Genomic DNA, 25315 nt, shown 5'->3' on the forward strand with positions numbered 1-25315 from the left:
TGTTTTTATTGGTATGTTTTGTTTTCTACATTATCTTCATTTCTAATATGTTCTTATCCTCTCCTTAGCTAATGATCCATCCCTTGTAACAATGGCTAACAAAAAATGAAAGAAAGAAAAAGCACTTTAGTAAAATCAGTACATCATTTTTATCTGGAAGTTTATCTAGTTTTATTAATTTATCAAGGATATGTTCAGTTTTTTTAGAGTTTACAGTCCTTCAAGCCAAACAACAAAGCCAACAAAGGCTTATTTGGCCTTTCCTAGAAGCAATTTCAGTTTCCTTTTTCTTTCAGTTTTTATATGGCTACATTCAGTTTCTCCTTTTTTAAATTGAACGAACAGCTCAGTTTATATCAAATAAGGTAATATCTAACTGACTATTGTGTCAAAGTTAAATAAATAGAAATTATTATAAAAGATACAAAGATATTATAAAAGATTATAAAAAGATTTAAAAATAAAAATTTTTTCTCTTTAAATGCATGTTATTGAGAGTTTAGAAGTTAAAATTGAAAATAATAATCCACAGAGGGAATAAATAATTTTCTAGAAATTAACCAAAAATTGACTGGGGCTTTTTAGCATGAGAAAAGGGTTAGTTGTATTTTTGGCCTTCCCTCTAACTAATAATTTTTTTTAGTAACCAAGATTGTAACATATATATACAACCTCCTTTTTCTTTGTGCTTGTTATTATCTTCCTTCTTGCATTCCTCTTTAGTAAAATGTAGAAGATGGATTATAAGAAAATGTATTTGACAAAGAAAAAATGTGGGGCATATAATAATATGAAAGAGGAAGCAATAAGCTAGTGTCATACTACTTTTCAGTATAAACTTTTCAGGGAAAAAAAGGATTTCCATTTTCAAATTAAACTGCATATAATTTTATTTCACGTCTTTGAAAATACATGCTTTCTATTACTACTACAACCACCATCTGATATTTATATAGTGCTTTAAGGTTTGCAAAGCATGATGTCACTTTTATTATCACTCGTCACATCTCACCTTCTTACTCCCTAACCACTTTGAAGTTGCTACTGTTAACTCCATTTTATATAGTAGGATACCCAGGCTTGAGGGATCAAGTGGCTGAATCATGTAGCAAGTAAATGGCAGAAGTATTATTTGAATTTCTTTTCCTAACTACAGACCCAGTATTATTACATTTAGTTTAAATGAAAATGGCATCAGTCACAATTACCTTATCAGATCCCTGGATTGGGAATTTTCATCTCAACATAAGCAGCAAATTTTTGGCACTTGAAAATCATAAAAAAACTTCCTTTAATCCATGTTTACAAATTAGTTTAATTTTAAGGCAGGTTTATTTTTTAATGATGTGGTGATGATTCTTGTTTAAGATGTTTACTGGTGAACTGTTTGAGAGTATGTATGCTATTTTTCATTTGGTCACTCATCACTGTATAGGATTTCAATGAAAGAAAAAGAAGTTACTGGTCTTCATGGTGAACTAGATGCCCTGAAAAATGCAGTTGAACAACAAAGAAAGAAAAATAATGTAAGTACGTGTCTTTAAAGAAGTTTTTTATGTACTTCAGTTCTGAAGTACCTTTATTTATTTATTTATTTATTTTTGTTTTACTTCAGGTCTCTAACAGATAGCTTTTTGGTATGTGAAAATTTTTTCTGTGACCATTTCATTTTGCAGGATAATGAATTTGCTTTGGGGAAAAAACTTAATAGTCTATATAAATTCAAAGGAATTTATAAATTGCAGTTATAATTTTACATTGTCAAAGCTTTTCATTTGATTGACCCAGTTTTTTGACACTAAAAATAAATCATAGAAAACTATATATTATCCATCTTATAGAACTTACATTTTTAAGTGAGAGAAATGCAAGGCCCAGTTGCCAGTTGGTGAAGTTTGCTAATTGAATTGTAAATGAAAGTAACAGGAGCATTGTTTAAGCTTACTATTTGTCTGGAGAGTGAAGGAGGTGATACTTTCTGGAATTGTATCCTAGTTTTAGCTACTTCTAATCTAGTCAGTTGAGTAAGTGAATTCTAAATGATTTCATGATTATTCAGGCTACCTAATCTGAAGACCAATGTAACTAGAAGCCAAGGTATTTTTACTTGCAAACGGATTATTGCTAGTATTAAATAGGAAGGAAAACATCCTAAAACTATTAGGTAATTGTTATAACCAGTGATGTGTATGTTTTCAAATGCAGCGTTAGTGTGTAAAATATTTGCTATATACTTCAAGTAACATTTTCCTGCCATTCTGAGTTTGTCAGAATTAGGACTATGAAATGCCCTTTGTGCATGCTTGTAACAACTCTAATAGGAAAGCATATCCCTAATACTTAAGGAGGAGCTTAGCAAATTGCTGTACTTTGACATTTCATTTAATTGTTTTGGTTCTTAATGGATTCTGGGGAGTAACAATTCATATAGAACCAATATTGTATTAAGGGTTTACAAGCTTCAAATAGTAACTAATAATACAAATAATAATATACTTGCTAATATGTTGTTAAATCCTGAGAGAGCTAGATTTCCAGCTACCAGTACTTGTTCTTCAGAAAGAAGAAATTGTTTTGTGGTCTGTAAACTTGACTTCAGTTACCTAGTTTAGACAATTCATATCAAGCTGTTTTGTGGAGTATGTATTGATTGATCCTGCCATTAAAGATGTAGGAATATGTTTCTTTCCTCCAGAAGAGTAGGAATGTCTTTCTAAGTTAAGGGAAAAATCTATAGGAAAATTCAGTTGGAAATAATAAGTAGTTTCTGTTATTGATATTGGACTTTGCTTTTGGTAACTGTAAACCATGTAAACTTTTGATATGCTGCTGTATTTTAGTCTGTTTATTAATTCTTTGCAGTTCATCACGCCTAAAATTCTGTTTATCTTGTATGTGCTTTACTTTTTAATGCTTTCTTTTTCTGTCTCACAAGTAAAGTCAAAGTATATGACTTAAAGTCAAAGTATGAACTATATGGTAATAACACTCTTAAGACTACTGTATTAGGTGTCTATTCAAAACACATGAGATGATTGTAATTTTTCTCTCTCCATTTTAATGCTTGAACATCACATTTATGGGGATTTTTTGTTGCTATATTTCCCTCAAAATAATTTTGCAGTAACCAGCAAGTAAATGCAAATTACTAAATGTAATGCAAAATATTGACAAAATTAAAGACAAAAAGATACTTTTAATATTGGCTGAACTGAAATAATTCTTTCTAAAAATAATTAGGACCTTCGGGAGAAAAACTGGAAAGCAATGGAAGCATTGGCATCAACTGAAAAAATGCTGCAGGACAAAGTGAACAAGACTGCCAAGGTTGTAATGCTAACTCCTAAAAAACAATGAGTTGAACAGAAACAATCTGCAGCCTGTCTTTAACCCCCCCCCCCAAAAAAAAAATATATATATATATATATATATATGTTTATATATATATATATTAAACTAGTACATTTAACTTTTACTGCAATTTCAATACAAAGATTTATTATTGATGAACATCCATATACATTCACCTGCTTCTATCTGTCTATATGTTAAGCTTTTTTCTTTAACTTCTGGGCATGCTGATTTATTTGTTCACTTAATTGTTTTAAGCTTTAGTGACATGTACTCTTGTTTGAAGTAACTGAGAACAGAGGCCTGATTTGTGATTTGTTAGTGGCTATGTGGTTTGTTTAGTGAGTTTATTCTGTTGGCTTAAGGGATGTGTGTGCTTGGCTTCTAAAGAAGATTTTTATAGTTGGAATTAACACAACTTTAAATCAAACTATCTTTACTTAAAATTATTTGGTAGTAATGAATGTATAGACTCCATCCCTCTTCTTGTGAATATTAGGGTACAGGTCTTGAGCAAAGAGTAATAGCACTCAGGATTCCTGAAAATTTTTTGATACTCTTACTTGAAGTGATTAATTTAGCATATGCAAATTTGCCTCAACAATAGTGATTGAAGAATAGTTATATTTAATCATGTGCAGTTTCTGGTGGGAAAATAGTTGACTTATAAAATTTAAAATTCAAATCTTAAATGTTTGATAAAGAAAGGATAACAGTGCTTAAACTACTGTGAGTGGTGTCAGAATTGTAAAATGTGTTGTGCTTATGGTGATTGACACTGTTGGACAACTATTTTTGCTGTTTCCAGTATTGTTAATAAATTACTGGATTTACTTATGTATACTCTTGACTTGAATGACACCTTTTCTTCTTCCCCTTATCTGTGTTTTGGCTCAGAGGATAGGTAACATCTCAAATTTTACACATACATAGACACACACACATACATACACATATCCTTTACCAGGTAGCAACAGTAATACTTTCATTTTGCAGATGGGGAAGTTGAGGCTCATAGGTTGTGACTTGCCCCTAATTATATGGCTAGTCAGTAGATGAATTATGACTCTAAACCCTGATCTTTTAATTTTTGTACTTTTCACCATACGACATTTTTTCATGATACACAATTTACAGTCTTTTTAGAATATTCCAGCAATCCAGGGAAATAGTGCTATTAAGCAACCAATCTTATAAACAAGTTTGTTTCTTTATATCCTTTTAGGTCTGATCTGAAGTACACTTTCAGTTCTGATTACAAATATAAAGGATAGAGATAGGTGGAAAGTGAGCTGGCCTCAGAGTCAGGCACACCTATGTTTGATACTGACTTCTGATATATATAGGCTCTGTGTCACTGAACAAATTACTTAGCCTCTTAATTTCCTTAGGAAACTCTTCCAAACTTAAGTTACAGAATAAATATAAGGCAGTTTCCTCACTGGGAGTTGACCCCTGTTGGTAAAAAAAACAAACTGTTCCTATAATTTCACAACTTGGTTTCTATGAGACTATGTTGACTATATTGCCTACCGTTTATGTTAAGTGGTCAGGTCTTCTCTTATCTCAGGGACATGAATAAGCTATTTCTCTTGCATAAGTGGAATGTGATGGGTCTCTTTTGGAATCTAATATACTATCCTAAGAATAGCTAATTATTGGCATTGATTAAAGTGATATTGACTTAACTTAATAAATTGTATGAAATTGAAAATATATTTTCTACTCTGAGAATATATATTTTTTAAATGTAATGATACTATTAAAGGATAGTAGAAACTCAGTCAGAAAAGAATAAAATGTGTTTCCAAGCTCATTTAAAATGGCAGATATGTTTATTATTTGTACTGTATTTTCAGTGACCAATTTGAAACTCTGTTGGTATCTGTTATATTAAGACAAATAGTAAGAGACTTAGCTATTTTATTTTAGTTTCAATTTGTCACTAATTAGAAATACTGATTCAGTATAAACTCCTAAACTGCTAAGGTGATAAATGGAAGAATTTACATAATACAGTGAAAAAGAATTCAATATCTTGTGAGAGATCCTAGTTTTGAATTCCAGTCCTGCTGCTTATTACTAATGTGTATTACCTTGGTAAGGGCACTCAGCCCCTCTGAGCCTCTTTTGCTTCCTATGTGATGAGATAATCACTAAATGATTTCTGACACTAAATTTATCATCTTAAGAACTTTTCCCCTTAACCTCACTGTTAGAAAGAAATAAAATTCCTTTCCTTTATAATAATAATAATAATAATTATTATTATATATATTATATATATATATGTATGTATATTAAACTTTGGGAGATGTTCCCTGAGTTGATATAAATGGTTATTGTATTTCTAAACTGAAAAATTTTAAATTGTTTCACCAATTCCATAGTTAAGAATTATAGTGCTTATTATTTTGTCCTTTTTTGTTGTTTTTGAAATTGTAGTTTGTGGCTTTTCTGTAGAAATTCACTTTACAGATGTCTTCTTGGAAAATGGCATGTGAATTGCCATAAATTAAATAATTTAAAACATTTTTCAGTAATCAACTTTTAATGGAATTCTGCTTTGCATTAAGGAAAGAAACCTTTTTGTAAAGGATTTTGTAAAAATCACTCCCTCATTTGTCTGTTTGGATTTTTAAAAATGTATTAGGCCTGCCTAAAGAGAAGTTCTTCTTACATGTGCAGACTTCAAGCTAGCAGTTATCTTTATGATCTGTTTCTAGATCACAGTCTAAAATATGGATTAAAAAATGTTTTTGAAATCATGCTAATTCTAGTAAACTTCTCTTGAGTTCAATGCATGGTTTGAATGAACCCTATAAAATTTGATAATTACTGTTTTGAAAAGAGAAGGCTATTTTCTCAGCCCGATTCAAATGTGCTTTTACACAGTTTTTCATCTGATTTAATAAAATTATAGATATGGTTTTTAGATTAGATAATCTTTTTATTAAATTAAACAAATTGAATATAGTTAAAACAATCAAATTTTGACAAATCTTACTTTGCAAAGTATTATACCCATACCCATACATACTCATACCCATTTGTCATAAATACTAAAATATTTTGTCTATATTTTTTTCCTAGCATTATGAAATAATCATTTCCTTTTTGAATCTTCTCCAACTTCCTACCTCCTTAAAAATGTGTTATTTATCAAATTATAGCTTTCCAAATTTCTTGCTTTCTTGTTCAAGCTAGATTAAATAGATTAAATTCATATTGAAGCTGGGTTTATGAAATATCTAAAAATTTGAATCTGTACCACTGTACTTATTTAGTCCATTAATTGTGAGCTATGTGCACATTGTTGTTTCTAGTCCATTTGCTTGTTTGCCTGACTTGTGCATTCTTCAGATGAAAATCCAGGGGGCTGGTTGGCATGAATACTTTTCAAGCCAAAAATCAGCGGAGTTTTAAGTACTGTTTCATCCTATTAGATATTATTATTATACTTAGCATTACTTTATTGCTCTCATTGAAAAAGGACTCATTGACCTTGCTTTACATGATATAACATATCTGGCTTTGATATCCCAGATGCCTTCACCATTTATAGTTTTTTAAAAACTAATTTGGAATGAATTTGATATCTTGACTGGAAGTATTTCTTAATACTATTTGAAAATTAAACTTTAAACTAGATGACTTTCTTATATTAAAAAAAAGATTACATCTTTATTATCTCATGTTATACCAGTGTGTATGTATGTGTATGTCTGTATGCTTTAGGAGAGACAACAACAATTGGAAGCTGTTGAGATCCAAGCTAAAGAAATTCTGAAAAAATTGTTTCCTGGAGTTTCTGTTCCTTCTAATTTGGTAAGTACTTATTCTGTATTTCACATATCTCTGATGATTTTTTTTAAAGAGCAATTGAGATACTGATAGTTAACATGATAGACTTGTTTTTGAAAGAAGGTAATTCTGTAATCCTTGTTATAGATATTAGATGCATTTTGTCATACAGAAACCAAACTTTATTCTAAAGCTTACAAAATTTTCTGTTATAAACTTATGCTTTCTGTATATGAAGAGTCTATTAAGTTGCTGCAGACATTATAGGGAAAGGAATAATACCTTTTTTTTTTTTCATGTGAGATTATTTAAAATGCAACTTTTTAATTAAGTGATGCTTATTTCTTAGTTTGAACTCTATTTTTTAATAAAATATATTGGGCAATCCTAACTAGGTTCTTGCTTATAAGCCTTCCTTACAAGGTAGTTGTGAGGAACAAATAAGAAATATACAAAGTACCTTTCAAAAGTTTGAAGAATTATGTACATGCCAGTTATTGTGAGATGCTTGAAATCTCAGATTTGATGTCATATCTCTGCAGTGTCTTTGACAACTGATTCTTCCACTCATTCCTGTAGTTACCACTTGAATGGAAACTTTCAGTACCCTCCTTTGAATTTATTCAGTAATTTTCCTGATTTCTTTTTTGTATTTCATCCTTCGCACTGCTACCAGATTAATCTTCTGATTGTGTAGATCTATTCATATCATTCTACTGTCCAAAAACTTTTAATTAGCTTCCACATGCTAAATGAATTCAGATTTACTTAACAAGCATTTAATAAATACTTGTTGCATGCTGGGCATTGGGGCTACCAAGATAAAAATAATCAGCCCTTGATGTGAAGTAGTTTGCTTTCTGTTGGAAGAATCTACTGAGGATATAAGATAGGTAAATATAAGATAAATTGATAGGGAAAATGATATTTTATCAAAAATGATCAGAAAAATCTTCCTATAAAAGGCAACATTCAAGTTAAGCTTCAAAAAAAGTTAGGGATTCCAAGAAGTAGAGCTATCCAAAAAAGGGTATATTTCAAACATAGCAGGTAACCTACCTAAAATATACAGAGGTAGGAGATAAAAGTTAGGACTTTATCTAATAGGTCAGTTTGTCTGGAATATAGAAGTTTTAAAGAGAAATAATCTGTGCAGTCTGAAAAGGTAGATAGGAAGTCAAGTTGTTGAGCCCAAGCTAAAAAGTCCCTACCTAGTTTTTCTCAGAGGCAGTATGAAACTTTAAAGGTTTTTTGAAGGCAAGTGATGTGATCATTTGTGTACTTTAAGAAGATCAATTTGCCAGTGCTGTAAAAAGAGATTGCAGAGGAAAGACTTAATGGAAAAAGACTTACTGGAAGTAGGGGAACCATTTAGGAAGCTATTGCAATAGTACACATGAGTAGCAGTGATGACCTCAGCTAGAAGAATGGTTGAATGTGTGAGATGATGCAGAGATTTGGCAACAGATTGTATATGAAGGTTGAATTAAAAAGGAAGAAAGAAAAATGAATGAGATTGTGAACCTAGGTGACTAATGATAATGTAAGCAAAAACATTAGACTCCTTTTAAAGTGAACAGCATAAGTCTTTACTATATGCTAGGTGCTAGAGATGCTGAGCTAAAACATGACTCCTCAAGGAACTATTCTTTTGGGAGAAAACAACATATATACAAATAATTAAGTATGCAATATATGCAAAGGATCTTCCTTTCAGTGAGGGCATAAGTCTGATTCAAAAGACCCATATAATAAAAGAACAAGAATTCCTTATGTCATAATATAAGGATGTAGAAATGTGATATAAGTACAGTGAAGGGAGGGAGATGGGCCTGATACATACAGATAGAGGTCAGGAAAAGACCTTCATTTTGCAAAAGCACTGGGAATTTGTTTTTGCTTCCCTTAATACCTAGCATGATATTTTGGAATAAAGGGCTTAATAATGTTTTGTTGGATGTATCTTTTAAGGGGGAATTATAAAAATTATATTGGTTTATATATTACAACCACAAGTATTTAATAGCATAAAAGATACTAGTATAAGCATAATTTTTTACATGTCTTATTGGCTTAACAGCAAAAAATAATTGTGTAAAAGAATTGTTGGAAATTTTTTCTGTGAATGTAATTTAACTAAACTAACTGATTTCTGAGTTAGCTGTTTACTTATGGTAGCAATTAAAGTAATGAGAAAAAAAAAAGCATTTCCCCCCCCTCCCCCCAAAATGCTAAACATTTGTCTAAGCAAATGACAGCTTAGTTGAACCAATAGATAAAATAGTCTGATTAGGTTCAGCTGGTAAGTTTATAGTATGCTCTTCAGTATTTTACTTAATATTTTAACATTATGAACTTCACAGTGAAATAAAGAATTATTATAATGAATGATAGCTAATTTTTTGATTGCTCATTTTTATAAGAGAAAGTGAATTTTGGCCTTTTAGTTTGAATAATAATAATATAAACAAAAGTTCACTTACATGCATATTTTTAAAGGCCATTGGCCAGTATATAACAGCCTTTTCTCAATTCTTATTCTTTTGAACTCTTTGTGACAGCTTTTGATACTGTTGATCATAATTTTCTCTTGGAATATTCATTTTCTCTCTCTCTCTCTCTCTCGTTTTATGACCTTTTTCTCTCTTGATTCTTGTTCTACCCTTCTGATTGGTTGTTGGTGGTCTTTTGTTAGATCTTCATCTAGGCCATGCCTACTGATTGTGTTCTGAAGGTCCTTTTCTGGGTCCTCTTTTCCCTCCATGATTGCTTCATGATTTTTTTTAGCTCCTGTGAATTAAATTATTATCTCTATGCTGATTATTCTTAAATGTAGGTATCTAGCCCTAATCTCCCACCATTCACTAATTATCTTTTGGATCTCTTCCTCTGAGTATTCTTTAGATAACTCAGACTTACTCTTTTTTTTTTTTTTTTTTTGGCCCTTGAACTCTCTACTCTTTTCAACTTTTCTGTTTCTGTGAAGGGTACCACCATCCTCCCAGTCAAACAAGTTTAACCTAATACCTGGCATGTGTTAAGTATTTAATTCAGTACTTAATTGACTGATTTGAGGCTAGGTGGGGATGTAGAAAAAACATTTATTAAGTGCCAGTTAAATACTAGGCACTGTGCTAAGTGTTTTACATATATAATCTTATTTAATACTCACAACAACCTGAAAGGTAGGTGTTATTATTATTATCCTCCTTTGAGGATAGCTTGAGGAAGCTGAGGCAGATAGTTGTTAAGTATCTGAGGCTGGATTTGAATTCAGGTCTTTCTGATTCCAGGCCCAGTGCTCTATCCACTGCACCACCTAGCTGCTATTGGGGCAAGAACTCACTATTCGACAAAAACTGTTGGGAAAACTGGAAAGCAGTCTGGCAGAAACTAGGTATAGACCAATATCTCATATCATATACCTAGACAAACTTCAGAAGAGTACATGTTTTAAACATAAAGGGTGACATCATAAACAAATTGGAGGAGAAAGGAAGAAATTACTGGTTAGATCTTTAGATAGGGTGAAAATTCATGACCAGATAAGAGTTCAAAGGAGGTAAAATGGACAATTTTGATTATGTGAAAGTAAACAGTTTTTGTATTAAAAAAAAAAAAACCCCAACTCAACTAAAATTAGAACCAATAAATTGGGGGGAAAATTATTTGCACCAATTATTTGCACTTCTCCTATAAAGATCTCATTTCTAAGCTACATATGCAGCTTATTCAAATTTTTAATAACAAGAGCAATTTCTCAGTTGATAAAGGCTGAAAAGTATTAATATGTAGGTTTCAGAGGAAGAAATCCAAACTATCAATAACCATATGAAAAAAATTTAAAGAATTTATAATATTGATTTTTTTCTTCTTTTAAACATTTGCTTTTTAAAACATGGGATTTGAAAATGCATCAATACCTTGCATCATTTTTTGTTTTGGTTAGTTGAATAAATTGGTACATTTAGAGGCAGCATGGGGTAGCTGAGTTGGTGTCAGAAAGACTTGCATTTGATTCTGGCATTGCCATTTAATACTGTATATTCTATGCTGTATACTCTGAGGTAAATAACTTAAACTTCACATTTTCTATCTCATCTGTAAAATGAGATATTTGAACCAGGTAATTTTTAATTGATATTATCTTTTGTTTAAAAATTGCCTTAATTCACAAGTATATCCCTCCCTGACTGACTGCCAATCAAGCCATTCCTTATAAGAAAGAAGGGCAATGTAGCAACAAAACTAACCAAATGCTTACAGTATATAAATTATCTCCCTCCCATCCTCCTTCCCCCCAACCTTCCCTTTGCCACCTAGTTCTAAAATGGAGGGAGAGAAAACGTTCGTTTTTGTACTCTCATTTCATGAACTTCAGTATTAAGTTTGGTAATTTTAAGTAGACAGAAGCCTTTAGTTTTGCTTTTTCTTCATTCTTTTCATTTACATTGTTACAGTTTTGTACATTCTGAGGTCTTTTTATTTCACTTTGCCAAAGTTAGTATATCTTTTCATGTTTCTTTTGACTTTATATTATATTTGTTGTTTCTTATTGAGCAATAATATTCCATTATGTTCATGTACCACATTTTATTGAACCGTTCTGAAGTCAATGAATATCTACAATGACTATCTATCAGTTCTTTGTTACCAAAAAAAATACTGATATAATATTGGCCTATAAAGGTATGCATCTTTCTGTCTTTGACTTCCTTGGAGGAGGTCTACTCCTAAAAGGGGGTTCTCTAAGTCAAACAATTGAACGTCTTCTACACTTTTTAAAAAACAATTCCAAATAGCTTTCTAGAAACTTTGGCTCAGTTCATAATTCCACACAATTTCTTATGACTTTATCATTGACTATTTGTTTCTGTCATTTTTTCTTTTTTTCTGAGTGTGAGGCAAAACTCTAATTATTTTCATTATTTGGATATGGAGTATTCTTTCATATGGTTATTAATGTTTGCAATTGTTCCTTTGAGAGCTCTTTGGATTGGGATGAAGAGTAATAATGTAAGATAATTGTAAGAAATACTTGAATCCATGTATTACTAGTCAATAATAAACTTATTAAGCATCTATTATGTACCAGGCACTGTGCTAAGCATTGGGGATACAGTAAGAAGCAAAATGCAATCCTTGATCTCAAAACTTATAATTTAATGGGTGAAAAAACAGTTAAGCAAATATTTAATAGAAAATGATTAAAAGAGAATATACTAGAATTCAGAGAGATTAGAAGACTTCCTGTATAAGATGGGATTTTAGTTGTGACTTAAAAGGAAACCAGGGAATGCTTCTATCTACTGATGAGATGAAGTAAAAGAAGATTCTAGGCAAAAAGATTAGATAGCAAGAGAATGTGACTATACTTTTGACCTTTAGTTACAGTGAAATATATGGCAATTACTAAATCATATTGAGAATACTAGATATTTTTTAACATTTAAATAGGGATCCTCGAAAAGATTGGGAACCACTATAAACTGTTTTGGTCATTCTTTATTCTCCATTGCAGCTGGATTTTGGAATCGGAGGACTAGGTTTGTATCCAAGTGCTTCCATTTTTAAATTTTCTATGAGGTTATACTAAAATGGTCTCTATGGTCTTTTCCTATATGCATTCTTATATCCTATATGGTTCTTATATCTTGATTGTTGGATGCTTCTCAGAGATATTTGATAAAGATTTTTCCCCCATTTGATATTTTGACTCTTCCCTGTAGTCCTGTATCCTAATGGCATAGATTTTGTTCTGGAAAAACATTCTGTTTCAGATAGATAAAATTATGTAGATAAAATTATGTTTCATCTTTTGTGATTGTCTCTATTATTACTGTGATTAAGAAATTTTATTAATGTGATTAAAAAATCTGTTCCTAAATTATAAAAGATATCTGATTTCTTTTTAAATTTTTTTTTTTTGTGGTGAACCTCAAATATTCAGGACAGTATCCATTTTTGAGATAAACTTATTTCTGTCACATTGTTTCCCAGTTTTCTTAGATGCTTTTGTAATAGTAGGAAGTTCTTGCCTTTCAGCAATGTCACTTTATCAAACACTGGGCTGTCAAGTGTATTTTGTTTTAGATTCTTTTTTATCTAGCTTGATATACTGTTTTGCTTTTTAACTTTTAGCCAGTATCAAATAATTTTTATGATGACTGCTTTATAAATGAATTTGCAGTCTGGAAATGCTATTTCCTTTTTCGTTTTACTTAAACTTTTTTTTCTCCTTGAAGTTTTAGAATTTGTTTCTTTAGATGTATTATTACTATTTTGTCCAATTCTATAAACTATTCCCATTGTTATTTGACTCAACAAAGCCTTAACTATGTAATTTATGGTGGTGTTATTTTTTTATGTTATGACTGTTTTGTGAATAATGAATGTTCTTCCAGTTGTCATTTTTTTGTTTCTTTAAGGAATGTTTTGTAATTCCTTGTATTTATGTAATTATTGAGGATATATTGGCTAATTGACTTGCAGATTTTATTATTTTTATTATTTTGAATACAATTTTCCTTTCTATTGATCCTTCCTTTGTTTTGTTATTCTCATAGCAAAGTGCTATGTACTCTGTTATTTTATTGTAGCCATTGTCTCAGTTTCTTTGCTGATTCTCTGGGATTTTCATAAATAAACTGTCCTATTGTGAGCAGATTAGAATAAGTTTTTTTTCCCCTCTTTCCCTGTATTTAAGTGTTTAATTTACTGCATTTGCCTTATTACTATGATGACAATTGCTAAAATTATGATACTTAACAATAGGAAAAGAGACCATCTTTTTTTTTTTTTTAAACTCTTATTTTTTTATAAGGAAAATTTCTAATGTTTTCCTACGCAATAAAGCACAAACTTTTGGTAGGAGAAATATACTTTTTAGCATATTAAAAGTGGTCTTTCTATACTCTGTTTTATATTAAATCTTAAATATAAGTGAACATTGTAATTAAAGGATTTTTCTGTAGCTACTGATTTAATCATATATTTCGAGGTGTTTATATTTTTAATATTATGTTCTAACAATTAAGTTAGTACTTTGCCTGATGTTGAACTATCCTTGCCTTCCTGGTGGTATGAAATCCAAATTTGTCATGGTGAATGATTTTTTTGATGTATTGCTGTCATCTTTTTATTAAGATTTTATTTAAAATTTTTGTCACTCTTCATTAGTGTGAATCAGAGTTTCTTCTAGAACCAAAATTTTTTGAAGAAAATATGTTGTTCAAATGTATTAATATGGATATCGAAAGGTCTTTTAAAAGTGAAGAGAGAGACTATTTACCGTATACCATAATTATAATTCTAGATCAGCAAGAAATAAGTTGAAATTTATAGTTCTATTTTATATTGGAATTCATTGTTTTCTTTCTTGTCAGTCTTAATAAAGAAGCGAATGGAAGCACCAGTCTGTATTAATTGGAGTGGGTCATGTCTTTTTTGCCAAGTACATGCTTGTCTGAAGGTGGAAAAAACCCAACAACTCAGTGTACTTTGTCTTTGTCCTAATGGGGGAATTAGTAAAATTTTAGTTTTTATTTGCAAGCCTGGATTACATACAAAATAAGTTTTCTTTGGAGGTGGTTGTGCTTGCCTGACTTTTCTAGGAAATTTCTTTATAATTTTAATTGTATTTTTAAAAAATAGTACCTTTTTTTTTAATGCTGAGATTAATTTCCTTTTATTCCTTTCCTCCCTTCCAGAATTTTAGTGAATGGTTACACAGATTTGAAAAGAAGGCAAAAGAAAATGCAACTGTACCTTGCATTTCAGAAGATGTCAAGGTTAGTTTGATTCAACAAATAGTTTTCAAGTATTCAGTTTAAAAAAACCATGTATCAAGTATCTGCTGTGACAATGTACTGTTAGGTCCTAGACATACAAAGACAAAAACTTATGCCCTCAAGAAGCTTATATAGTAGAGGAAGACAATATCGGGAAATATTTATATAAATGACCTTTGCTTTTGAAGAAAGCTATAGGGTACTTGGAGGAAAATGTGAAGAAGTGAAGGCATTCCAGGCATGAGGGACAATCTGCAAAGGAACAAAAGATGGACTATTGAATTCAGGAAATAATCTAAAAAGCTTGTTTAAGCTTTTTGTGAAGTAAGCTAAGATTATTGAATATTTAGAAAGATAGATGCAGTAAGATAATAGGGAACTATGGAAATGTTTTTGAGCAAGAGGTTATAGTCAGGCCTGTGTTTAAGGATTGTAAAGTAGCTTTGTGGAAAACTGATTCTGAAATTGTTAAAATCCATTTGGAGGAGGTTGTTACAATAGCATAGGTGAGATATGATAAGATTTTTTTTTGGGGGTGGGGTGGGGAATTGTCTTCCTTTTTAATTTACAGCAGATAGAATATAAACCATTTCAGAAAGCATTTGCCATATTTTAAGGGCAATTCAAAACATTTTACATGGTTTTAGCTATTGAGTTCTTCAGTAGATCCATTGATTCAGTGATGCTTTACATGCACAATTTAAAAAATGAAAACTTACCAAAAGGCTATATCTAGACTAATTTTACATATATGTCTTGGGGTCTCCCCCAATTATTGTGTGGAACTTCCATGAACAACCATGCAATAGATCAATAGAAGGGATTCATGTTATAGTTTTTATTTCATTTACACAGGACAGCTGATTTCAAATGTGTAATAATAGCAATTGCATTTTTTGGACACAGAATAATATTAGCTATTAATGAAAATGAAATTTATAATGAAATCCTACTCCTGTACTTGGGAATTCAGATTATATGATAAGATTTTTAACTAGTATAGTATAGTACAGTATAATATGGTATAGTATAGCATATTATGGAATGGAAAGGAGGTAGATGAGAGAGATATTTTGGAAGAATAGTTGGCAAAACATGGGGGTTGAATGTGAGATAGTGTTGGGGAGCACTTTGAATATAAGGGTCACTCCTATTTAAAGGGACAAAAAAATTGCATACATTAAGGGAAATTTATTTTAAGTGTCTTGAGAGTATGTTTTGAGCTGCTGAAAATCAGGCAAAAAATGGAATTGTGTGGAAATGTTACTGTGCTGTCTTAGTTTGATTTGTATAAATCTATTTGGAGAAAAAACCTTTAGCTCAATGTGTAACATAGTTTTAAAGTTTAATTAGCACAAAATGTTTATCAATATAAAATTTCACTTCTAACACTGACACTCTTTGTATTGCTTTGTATTCAGAGAACTAAATGGTCAGGGAAAACAAAATTCCTGTAACATGTTAACCAGCAATGACTTGCATGCAAAAGATATTGTTAAAATATTATTCAATCTATTTAAGATTTAAAAAGGGGTGGACTGGTCACATGCAAAAAAAAAAAAATGAAGAATGATGGATAATTCCAATAGTCTCCCCAAGATAATAAAAGAATAAGTAAAAGGGTCCAAGTGTAGTGACACAAGCTTGTAATCCCTGCTGGGAACACAGCCTGGTGAATTGCTTGTCTTGGAAACTCTGAGGGTAGGCTAGGCTAATTAATTAAATGACTGCATTAAAATTGGCACCAATACTAATTGGTCTTAGTTGGAAATAGATTAGTTTCAAAGCTCTTTTGCTGATCAAGAGTAGAATTGGGCCACGCATGGCCAGTACATCTTCAGCCTTGGCAAGTTGGGGAAACCCAATCTTCCTCTGTCCCAAAGGGCAGGTCATCAGTTTACAATCTCTTAGAATCCCTCATTTTCTTAAAAACTTTCTTTAGAACCACTATGTATATGAAAAACTTCCTTGATTCCTATTAATATGTCACCCTTAAAAAACGTGCTCCTCACCTTATTTCAGTCCATTTTCTACAAAAAATGATTTTCATTTTCCTAAGCATAAGTCTGACTATATATCATGTTTCTCCTCAACAAATTATAGGTTAGCTAGGATCAAATATAAATTCTTATATTTTGTATATAATAGTATTCACATTTTATCTTTTTCCTCCAGTCTTTAAAAAAACAAACATATATCATGAATTTGAAATATGGCACCAACCACACAGACACACACACAGACACACACACAGACACACACACACACAGACACACGCACGTACATCTTCTTGAAGAACAAAATATGAGAAAAGATTGTTAAAATTCATCTCTTATGTGTGCAGCAAAATTTATTTATTTTTTTTGCTGAGGCAATTGGGGTTAAATGACTTGCTTAAGGTCACATAGCTAGGAAGTGTTAAGTGTCTGAGGCCAAATTTGAACTTGCGTCCTCCTGCATTCAGGGCTGGTGCTCTATCCACTGTGCTATCTAGCTGCCCCGACAGCATGATTTTTAAAATATATATATTTTACATTTGATGTGGGTGTGGTTTTTTTTCTCTGAACTCCCTTCTGTTCTCCTGTGTATTTTTAAAAATGTTTCATTGATGCTTTCCCTTTCCCCCCTTTTTCTTCTTTTCCTTACCTCCTTATCTTCCTTTCCATGCTATTCTTCTTTTTCCCACTCTCATTATCCCCAATTTCATAACTCTCCCCCATAAGTTCTTCTCTGTAACAAATAATTATAACCAATAAAAAATATACATTGATTATGTTTGAACATGTATGTCTTATTCTATACCTCTAAACTATCAGTTCTATTGAGCTGAGAAGCATGCTTCATCACCAGTCTTCTGAGGTCATAATTAATCATTGTATTGATTAGACTTCTTAATTCAAAATAATTTTTCTTCACAATGTTATAGATTCTACCAGTTCTGCTTATTTCCTTCTGCATTACCTTGTATAAATTTCTCCAGCTTTATTTGAAACCATCCTTTTGCATTTTTTTGTGGCCTGAGAATGTTTCTTTACATTCTTATATCATGATTTGTTCAGGCATCCCCAATTGATGAGCAGTGACTTTGTTTCCAGTTCTTAACTATAACAAAGAATGCTGCTATAAGTATTTTTGTGGCTTTACTCTTGATTAGTATATATGTATATGTGTATACATATATACATATAAAACATGTATAATATAGATATATATTGCTAAAAAGGATGTATATGCAGTTTAGTGACTGAACATAGTTTTGAATGGCTTTCCAGAATGTCTAAAATTTGGAGCTCCAGCATTTCCCAGCCTTTCCATCGGTAATCATTTTTCTATTTTTGGTCATTTTTGCCAATCTGATGGATGTGAGACAGAACCTTAGAGTTGTTTGAATTTACATTTCTTTTAGTGATTTGAAGCTTTTTTTTCATAACGGGTTCTTTCTTTGACAATTACCTTTTTCATAGCCTTTTATCATTTATCTATTAGACCATGGCTTACATATTTGTATCTATTTATTCCTACATATTTATTATTAATACCCTGTATATTTTGGGTATAAGGCTATCATGAGATAATTTTGCTATAAAATATATATATATATATATATATATATATATATATATATATATATATATATATATATATATATATATGTCTTCCCTCTTCACCTGCTAGTTATCTGTTTCTCTTCTAATTCTGTGTTTTCTTTGTGCAGAAACTTTTCAATTTTAAATGGTTCAAATTGTCCATTTTATCTCTGGTAATTTCTTTTCCCTATCCTTTTTGGGTCAAGAATTTCTTCCGCTATCCCTAGAAGGGTGTTTTCTTTCCTTCTTTCTAATTTCTTTATGAAGGTTATATCTAGGTTATGTATTCCTTTGAAGCTTATTGTGGTATGAGATGTTGGTTAGAAGAAATTGAACTATTCAGTACTGTTAATATATTCATTTGTTTTTGGAGTCTTTGGTACCTAATCTGTTACAGTGATCAACTTTTCTATATTTTAGCTATTATTAAATTATTTTAGTTACTATTTTAATTATAGTATTAAATACTGTTATAGTATAATTTGAGATCTGGTTCTGATAGGATTCCTTTTTTTTAGCTATTTTATTTCATAATTTTCTTTGAAATTTTAATTTTTTATTCCTCTAGATAAATTATTGTTATTTGTCTAGCTCTAAAAAGATACCTTTTTGGCATTTTGGTATGGCACTGAATCTGTATATTAATTTAGGGTAGTATTGTAATTTTTATCATATTGTTATGGTCCCCACACAAGCAATAAGTATCTCTGATTGTCTTTCCTTATTTCTGCAAAATAAAAAAAAGAATAATTAAATTCATTTGATTCCTGCCTCTTTCTAAATAATTAAATTTAGGTATTTTGCATATTCTGTAATTATTTTAAAATTAAATTATTCTTGATCATTTTGATTGGCATTATACAGAATACCTGATGATTTAAATGGATTTGTTTTTATTGTTATTTTGCTGGGGTTATTGTTTCACTGAAGATTTTTGAATCTCTGATTTCTATAAATAAACCATAATATTATTTGCAAAAAGCAATTATTGTTTCCTTTTTGCCTGTGCTTACAAAAAGTACTTCAATTACTTTTTCTTGACAAATTGTTAATAAAACATTTTTAGAACTATGTAAAAATAGTGGTGATGCTGGAAAAGCTTCCAAAATTTCTCTTTTACAGATAATAACTTTATATTTACAATATACATAAAACCATTTTAAGATAATATTGGTTCCTAATGTTATTTTTTAAAGAATTGACTATTGTGTTTTATCAAAAACTTTGTTTACATTTAGTAATGTAAATACTATTTTTAGCATGGATCCCACATAAAAACAATTGTCTAATTCTTAAAGAATTTCATATTTTTATTGTAGTTTTTTTGATGTATTGAAGGGGTCCTCAAACTTTTTAAATAGGGGGCCAGTTCACTGTCCCTCAGACTGTTGGAGGGCCGGACTATAATAAAAACAAAAACTTTGTTTTGTGGATCTTTAAATAAAGAAACTCCATAGCCTTGGGTAAGGGGGATAAACATCCTCAGCTGCCGCATCTGGCCCGCGGGCCTTAGTTTGAGGACCCCTGGTTGTCTCATGTTTTTTTCCTATTCCAATCCAATCTCTGTAAATTTGCTGAAGTAATCTTTTTAAACTGTGGCTCTGACCATTTCTCCCCTTCTAGTATTAGTAGATTCTAGTAAGCATTCAGCTTCTTTAGTTACATGTAATTAACTCCATTAAGTATTTAAAGCTCTTCACAAGATAATTCCTTCTTACTTTTTCAGATTTCTTTTCATATCTGCTCTACGTATTATCCATATAGCCTTACTTGTTTCTTATTGTATATGGCATCCTATTTTTCATTTATGTGCTTTTTGAATTGGCTGTTCCCTAGGTATGGAATGCTCTCCCTATTTACCTCTTATCATATCCTTGGTTTCTTTGAAGATGGCTTTTTAAGCTTTTTGGACATAAAATGGGGGTTACAGTTTTCAAAAAAAAAAAAAAAGTTTTTTAGACTTAAAAATTTGTGATTTTTTAAAATTGTTTTTGTAAATAGCTGTCTTCCTATTACTGAGTTTATATTTCTGTTATAATACCTTTTCATAGTATACGATCTTTTAAATATGTGAAAATAGCCACACATTTAAAGTTTTTTCATCTATATTCAATTAGAGATATCAGTCTAGTTTTGTTTTGTTTTTCCCTGGTTTAGATATCAAGTTCATATTCAAAGGAGGAGCTTGGTAGGATATCTTTTCCTGTTTTTGCAAACTCCATAATATTGAAATTAATTGATCTTTGATTTTGATAAGTCATTTGCAAACCCATCTGGTCCTGAGATTTTTTTTTCCCCCTTAGAGAATTTTTTTAAGCCTTGTCCAGTTTTTTTTTTTTTTTTTTTTTTTTTTAGATATAATTATTTAAATTTCCTTTGTTTAGTTAGTTTGGGTATTTTAAATATTAATTTCATTTAAGTTTTATGTTTAGTTGGGTTAAAAAAATTTCCAATAGTTCCCTTTATTTAATTTATTGTGAATTGTTTAATTTTTGTTTTGGCAATTTGGTTTCCTTTCTTTCTTTTTTTTTTTTTTAAATTAAAAAAGCACAATAGCTATTTGTTAGTCTTAACCCACAAAATTAAGTTTCTAATCTAATATTGATCAAGTTAATTAATATGTTTTAGAATTGTTGGTTTCTCTCCTTTGAGTTTTAGAAAATTTATTTTTGTATTTAATTGGGAGTTGTGTTGTCTTTTTCTGTGTGTGTGTGTGTATGTGTGTTAAAATTGCATGTTGTATTTATTGATCTAGTCTTTCTCTCTTTTGTTGATGAAAATATTTGGAGATAAAAATTTTTCCCTAAAGACTACTTTTGTTGCATCTCAAAAGTTTTGGAATATTGTCTCGTCGTTACTTTTTTTTTGAAATTATTCTTGATTTGATTTGTTTGTGCCACAATTCCTTGGGAATAAATTATTTAAACTTGAATTCTCCAAATGCCTTTTTTTGGTAATTTATTTTAATACTTTATGGTCAGCATGTGTCCCCTTTTTGTGTAGCAAGAAACTGGAAACTGAGTGGGATGCCCATCATTTGGAGAATGGTTGAATAAGTCATGGTATATGGATGTTATGGAATATTATTGTGCTGATCATTTACAGAACATGAATTGATGCTAAGTGAAATAAGCAGACCAGTAAGTGTACATAAGAACATTATATGATGATCAATTCTGATGGACATGGCTCTCTTCAACAGTGAAATGATTCAGATCAGTTCCAATGATCTTGTGATGAAGAAAGTCATCTATACCCAAAGAGAGGACTGTGGGAACCAAGTGTGGTTCACAACATAGCATTTTCACACTCTTTGTTGTTTGCTTGCATTTTATTTTCTTCCTCATTTTTTTTCCGGTTTAATTTGATTTTTCTTGTGTAGCAAGGTAATTGTATAAATATGTATGCATATATTAGATTTAACATATTTCTACCATGTTTGATTTATATTGGACTACTTGCCATCTAGGAGAGGAAGTGGGAGGGGAATAGGAACACTAGATTTTGCAAGAGTTAAAGTTGAAGAATTATCCATGCATATGTTTAGAAAATAAAAAGCTTTAATAAAAAAATATACTTTGTGGTCAGTAGAGATTATTTAAAAATTTTCTACATTTATGTATATTTTATACTGTAAAAATACATGGTCATCTTTTACAAAGATACCATGCTTAGCTTTCAAAAATATCCATATTATTTTTCTGGTTCTGTAATAACTCTTCATATGTATTTTTATTCAAGCCCTTCTGAATTGTTTATCTTTTTATTTTTGCCTATATATAATTCAGTTAGTTTTTTAAATACTGAGAAACTTTTGGCATTTGGTGCCTAAGGTTAAAGACTGATATTATTTTATTATCTATGATGCCTTTAAGTAAAATGAAGTTTCCTTGCTTATCTCTTAAAAACCATATGTACTTTTATTACTACTTTGATTATGATCACTATCACTGACATTTTTGGACTTATCTGCAGCATAATATTTTTTGCTATAGCTCTTCATTTTTTGCTTGTCTTCCATCTTTGCTTCAGTTGTTTTTTTGCAAACAACATTGTTTTGAAATTTTTTTTTCTTTCTCATTGTTTTACCCCTCCATTTTGTGGGTGAATTCATGCAGTTCAAATTCATGTTCTTTGTTTTGATTGTTAATTGTGTATTTTCCTCTATTATTATTCTCTTATACTTTTTCTTCCCCTTTTTTCATCTTTCATTTTAGAAGAGATTGTGGAGAAAGAATATAAATGTGATCAGTACAAATAATCTGTAGTTATTACTTTTTGTTTGATTTTTTTTTCTGGCCAAGTCTCTGTTTTTAAGTTATTTATTTCTCTTTCATGCTCTATTCTCCAAAATTGAAGTTAGTTTTACTTTTAATTGTTCCCTCCCCAATTTTCCATCCAACTTGTTATTCTATTGATTTTAATTTATTTCTATACTAACTGGATACAGTTAAGAGTGAGATTCCTAAGATGTTCACTTCTCCCTACATTTTTTCCTATATTTCTTCATCCCTACATTACTTACTCTTATTGTGTACTCTTATGAGAAATAGTGCCTACCCCCTTTTCTTCCCTACTATATTCCATTTTGTCTCTTTTTTTAGCCCACTTTTAAAAACAACAACAAGAAAACAGAACAAAAATTTTTTCTTTCTTTTGCCAGGCCTTGTTTTTGTCTTATTTAACTCTTTCTTTGACCCTTGAAAATAGTGGTATTTTTGTAGGGGCTGCTTGTTTCTTCTCTCCTTATTAGAATGTGAGCACTCAGTCATCTTTTAGTCCTTTCCAGTTGCTCAAATACATTAACCTTTTTTTTTTTTTTTTGGGGGGGGGTTTTGTTTTTCTCTTGTTTATTATGTTTGCTTTCAGAATATCTCTCTTCTGTGTGTCTTTGAACTTGCTGTCTTTTGTACCTAAAATGCTTCTCTCTTCACTTCTTTTCTGAAGTCAGGAATGTCGGACTTCAAATTTGAGTTTAAATACCATTTTCTCTCAGAGGCCTTTGTCAGTCTTCCTAGATGCTAGTGCTTCCTCTCTAAGGTTCCTTGAATCTACTGTATATGTATATGTTGTCCTCTCTATTAGAATACAGTCTCCTTGACAACAGAAATTAAGTTGTTGTTGTGTGGTTTTTTTTTTTAAATCACAAAGCTTGTATAGTGCCTGGAACCTTGTATGCATTTAACAATCCATTTTGATTGCCTTGTATTTTATATATAGTGATTTCTATTTATATTAACTTCTTGATTGATTGTAAGCTCCTTGAAGGTAGGGAATATTTTCCCCCCTTTCATATTTGTAAGGCTTAATATAGTGCCCTGATACATATTAACTGCTTAAGTGTGCATTCATTGACTGATAGAAGGTATATGGGAAATTATGGACAAATATTAAATAAAATGAACAGATATAGAAAGGGTTTTTATGTATATCAGTGGAGGGAATGCCCATTCTCATCTAATTGCAGCTTTTTCAACAAAGATATCATACAGACTAGGTAGGAGGCAATATCTGAAGGGACGTGATAAGAATGGTCTCAAGTTGAATGGATTTTTATCCTTTGGTATTGAAATTTGTGTGCTTAGGTGATGATTTAATATGTTGGATGAGATTTCCAAGAGTAGTTATTGAAATGAAAATGAAACCTGTTCTAGACATGGGTTTGCTATGGAGGCTTCTTATTTCCATTCTTTATTGTCAGTGCTATGTTTGTTTTGGGGGCTTTTCTCAATGATCATCCAACAGCCACTTGGAATGGTATGTGACAGGTTGATATCAAAGAATTTTAGGGAGCTGTTTTACTACTCTTTTAACAGTCTGCATTAGCTTGCTTATTTACTTTAGGCGTTTTGTTTTAGCTATGCTCTGCCTCTTAAAGACTGCCTTCCATTAATATAAGGGAAAAGGCAATATAACTACTCTCCTGTCTAGAGAAGACTATGGGGAATGGTTAGCATATATTATTGTCTTTAAGATTGCCACAAGATTTCTCAAACATAAGTATCAAATCTTTTTATTTAAAAATTATACTTTCTGAGAACACCAACAAATGCAAACAATTAGAATTTTAATAAAAAACTAAGTTGGGGGTATTGAATTACTTTCTCATCAATTGAGTAGTCTTTAGATATGTCTTTTTAGGAAACAGTTCAAAGCTATTTATCATGCCATATTGCAATTATGTGTTGAATATTGCATATTGAGAATAAAATTATAATATAAAATTTTTATGTACAAATAAACGAGTACTGGCATTTTGTGATTTTATTATTGCAGGTTCTACAACAAAAGTTGAAAGAAGCTGATGATATGCACGCAATGTTACAGCTAGAATGTGAAAAGTACAAGTCTGTTCTTGCAGAAACAGTAGGAATTATTTTTAATCCATATTGTTATGTTTTCATATGACTCTAACATCTAGTAGCATTTTAATATTTTTTTCTTTGTTGTATAGTTGTATAAAACAACTAATCTATTATTCTTGTAGGAGGGGATTTTACAGAGATTACAGCAAAGTGTGGAGCAAGAAGAAAACAAATGGAAAATTAAAGTTGAAGAATCACAGAAAGCTACTAGACAGGTATTTGCCAAGAAGGATTTATAATACTAGAAAAGATTACTAACATGTGAAGTGATTTGAAAGTACTATAAACTAATGTAACTTGAAATATTTTTAGAGAAAAAGTAAATCTTTTTTTAAAAAAAGTTAAATAAATAATTATTTTCTCTTAAGGATATCCATATTTGAGTGAATTTCTAATTTCAATGATGAAGGCACTTCTT

At 30.6% G+C, this 25315-nt stretch overlaps 1 protein-coding gene across 6 annotated transcripts in view; it reads left to right on the forward strand.

Moving 5' to 3' along the window:
* Positions 1-25315, forward strand: part of KTN1 (kinectin 1) — a 145808-nt gene that overhangs the window by 102876 nt on the left and 17617 nt on the right. For 4 of the 6 annotated variants that reach the window (XM_031952625.1, XM_031952624.1, XM_031952626.1 and 1 more), the window contains 6 exons: positions 1436-1526; positions 3241-3327; positions 7090-7179; positions 14865-14945; positions 24809-24898; positions 25020-25112. In XM_031952625.1, coding sequence (XP_031808485.1) covers positions 1436-1526; positions 3241-3327; positions 7090-7179; positions 14865-14945; positions 24809-24898; positions 25020-25112 — 532 coding nt within the window. The remainder of the gene's footprint in view (positions 1-1435; positions 1527-3240; positions 3328-7089; positions 7180-14864; positions 14946-24808; positions 24899-25019; positions 25113-25315) is intronic. The other 2 variants (XM_031952627.1, XM_031952628.1) reach the window with 1 other exon arrangement.

Source organism: Sarcophilus harrisii, chromosome 2 (assembly GCF_902635505.1).
Source record: "Sarcophilus harrisii chromosome 2, mSarHar1.11, whole genome shotgun sequence".
Classification (NCBI taxonomy): Eukaryota; Metazoa; Chordata; class Mammalia; order Dasyuromorphia; family Dasyuridae; genus Sarcophilus; species Sarcophilus harrisii.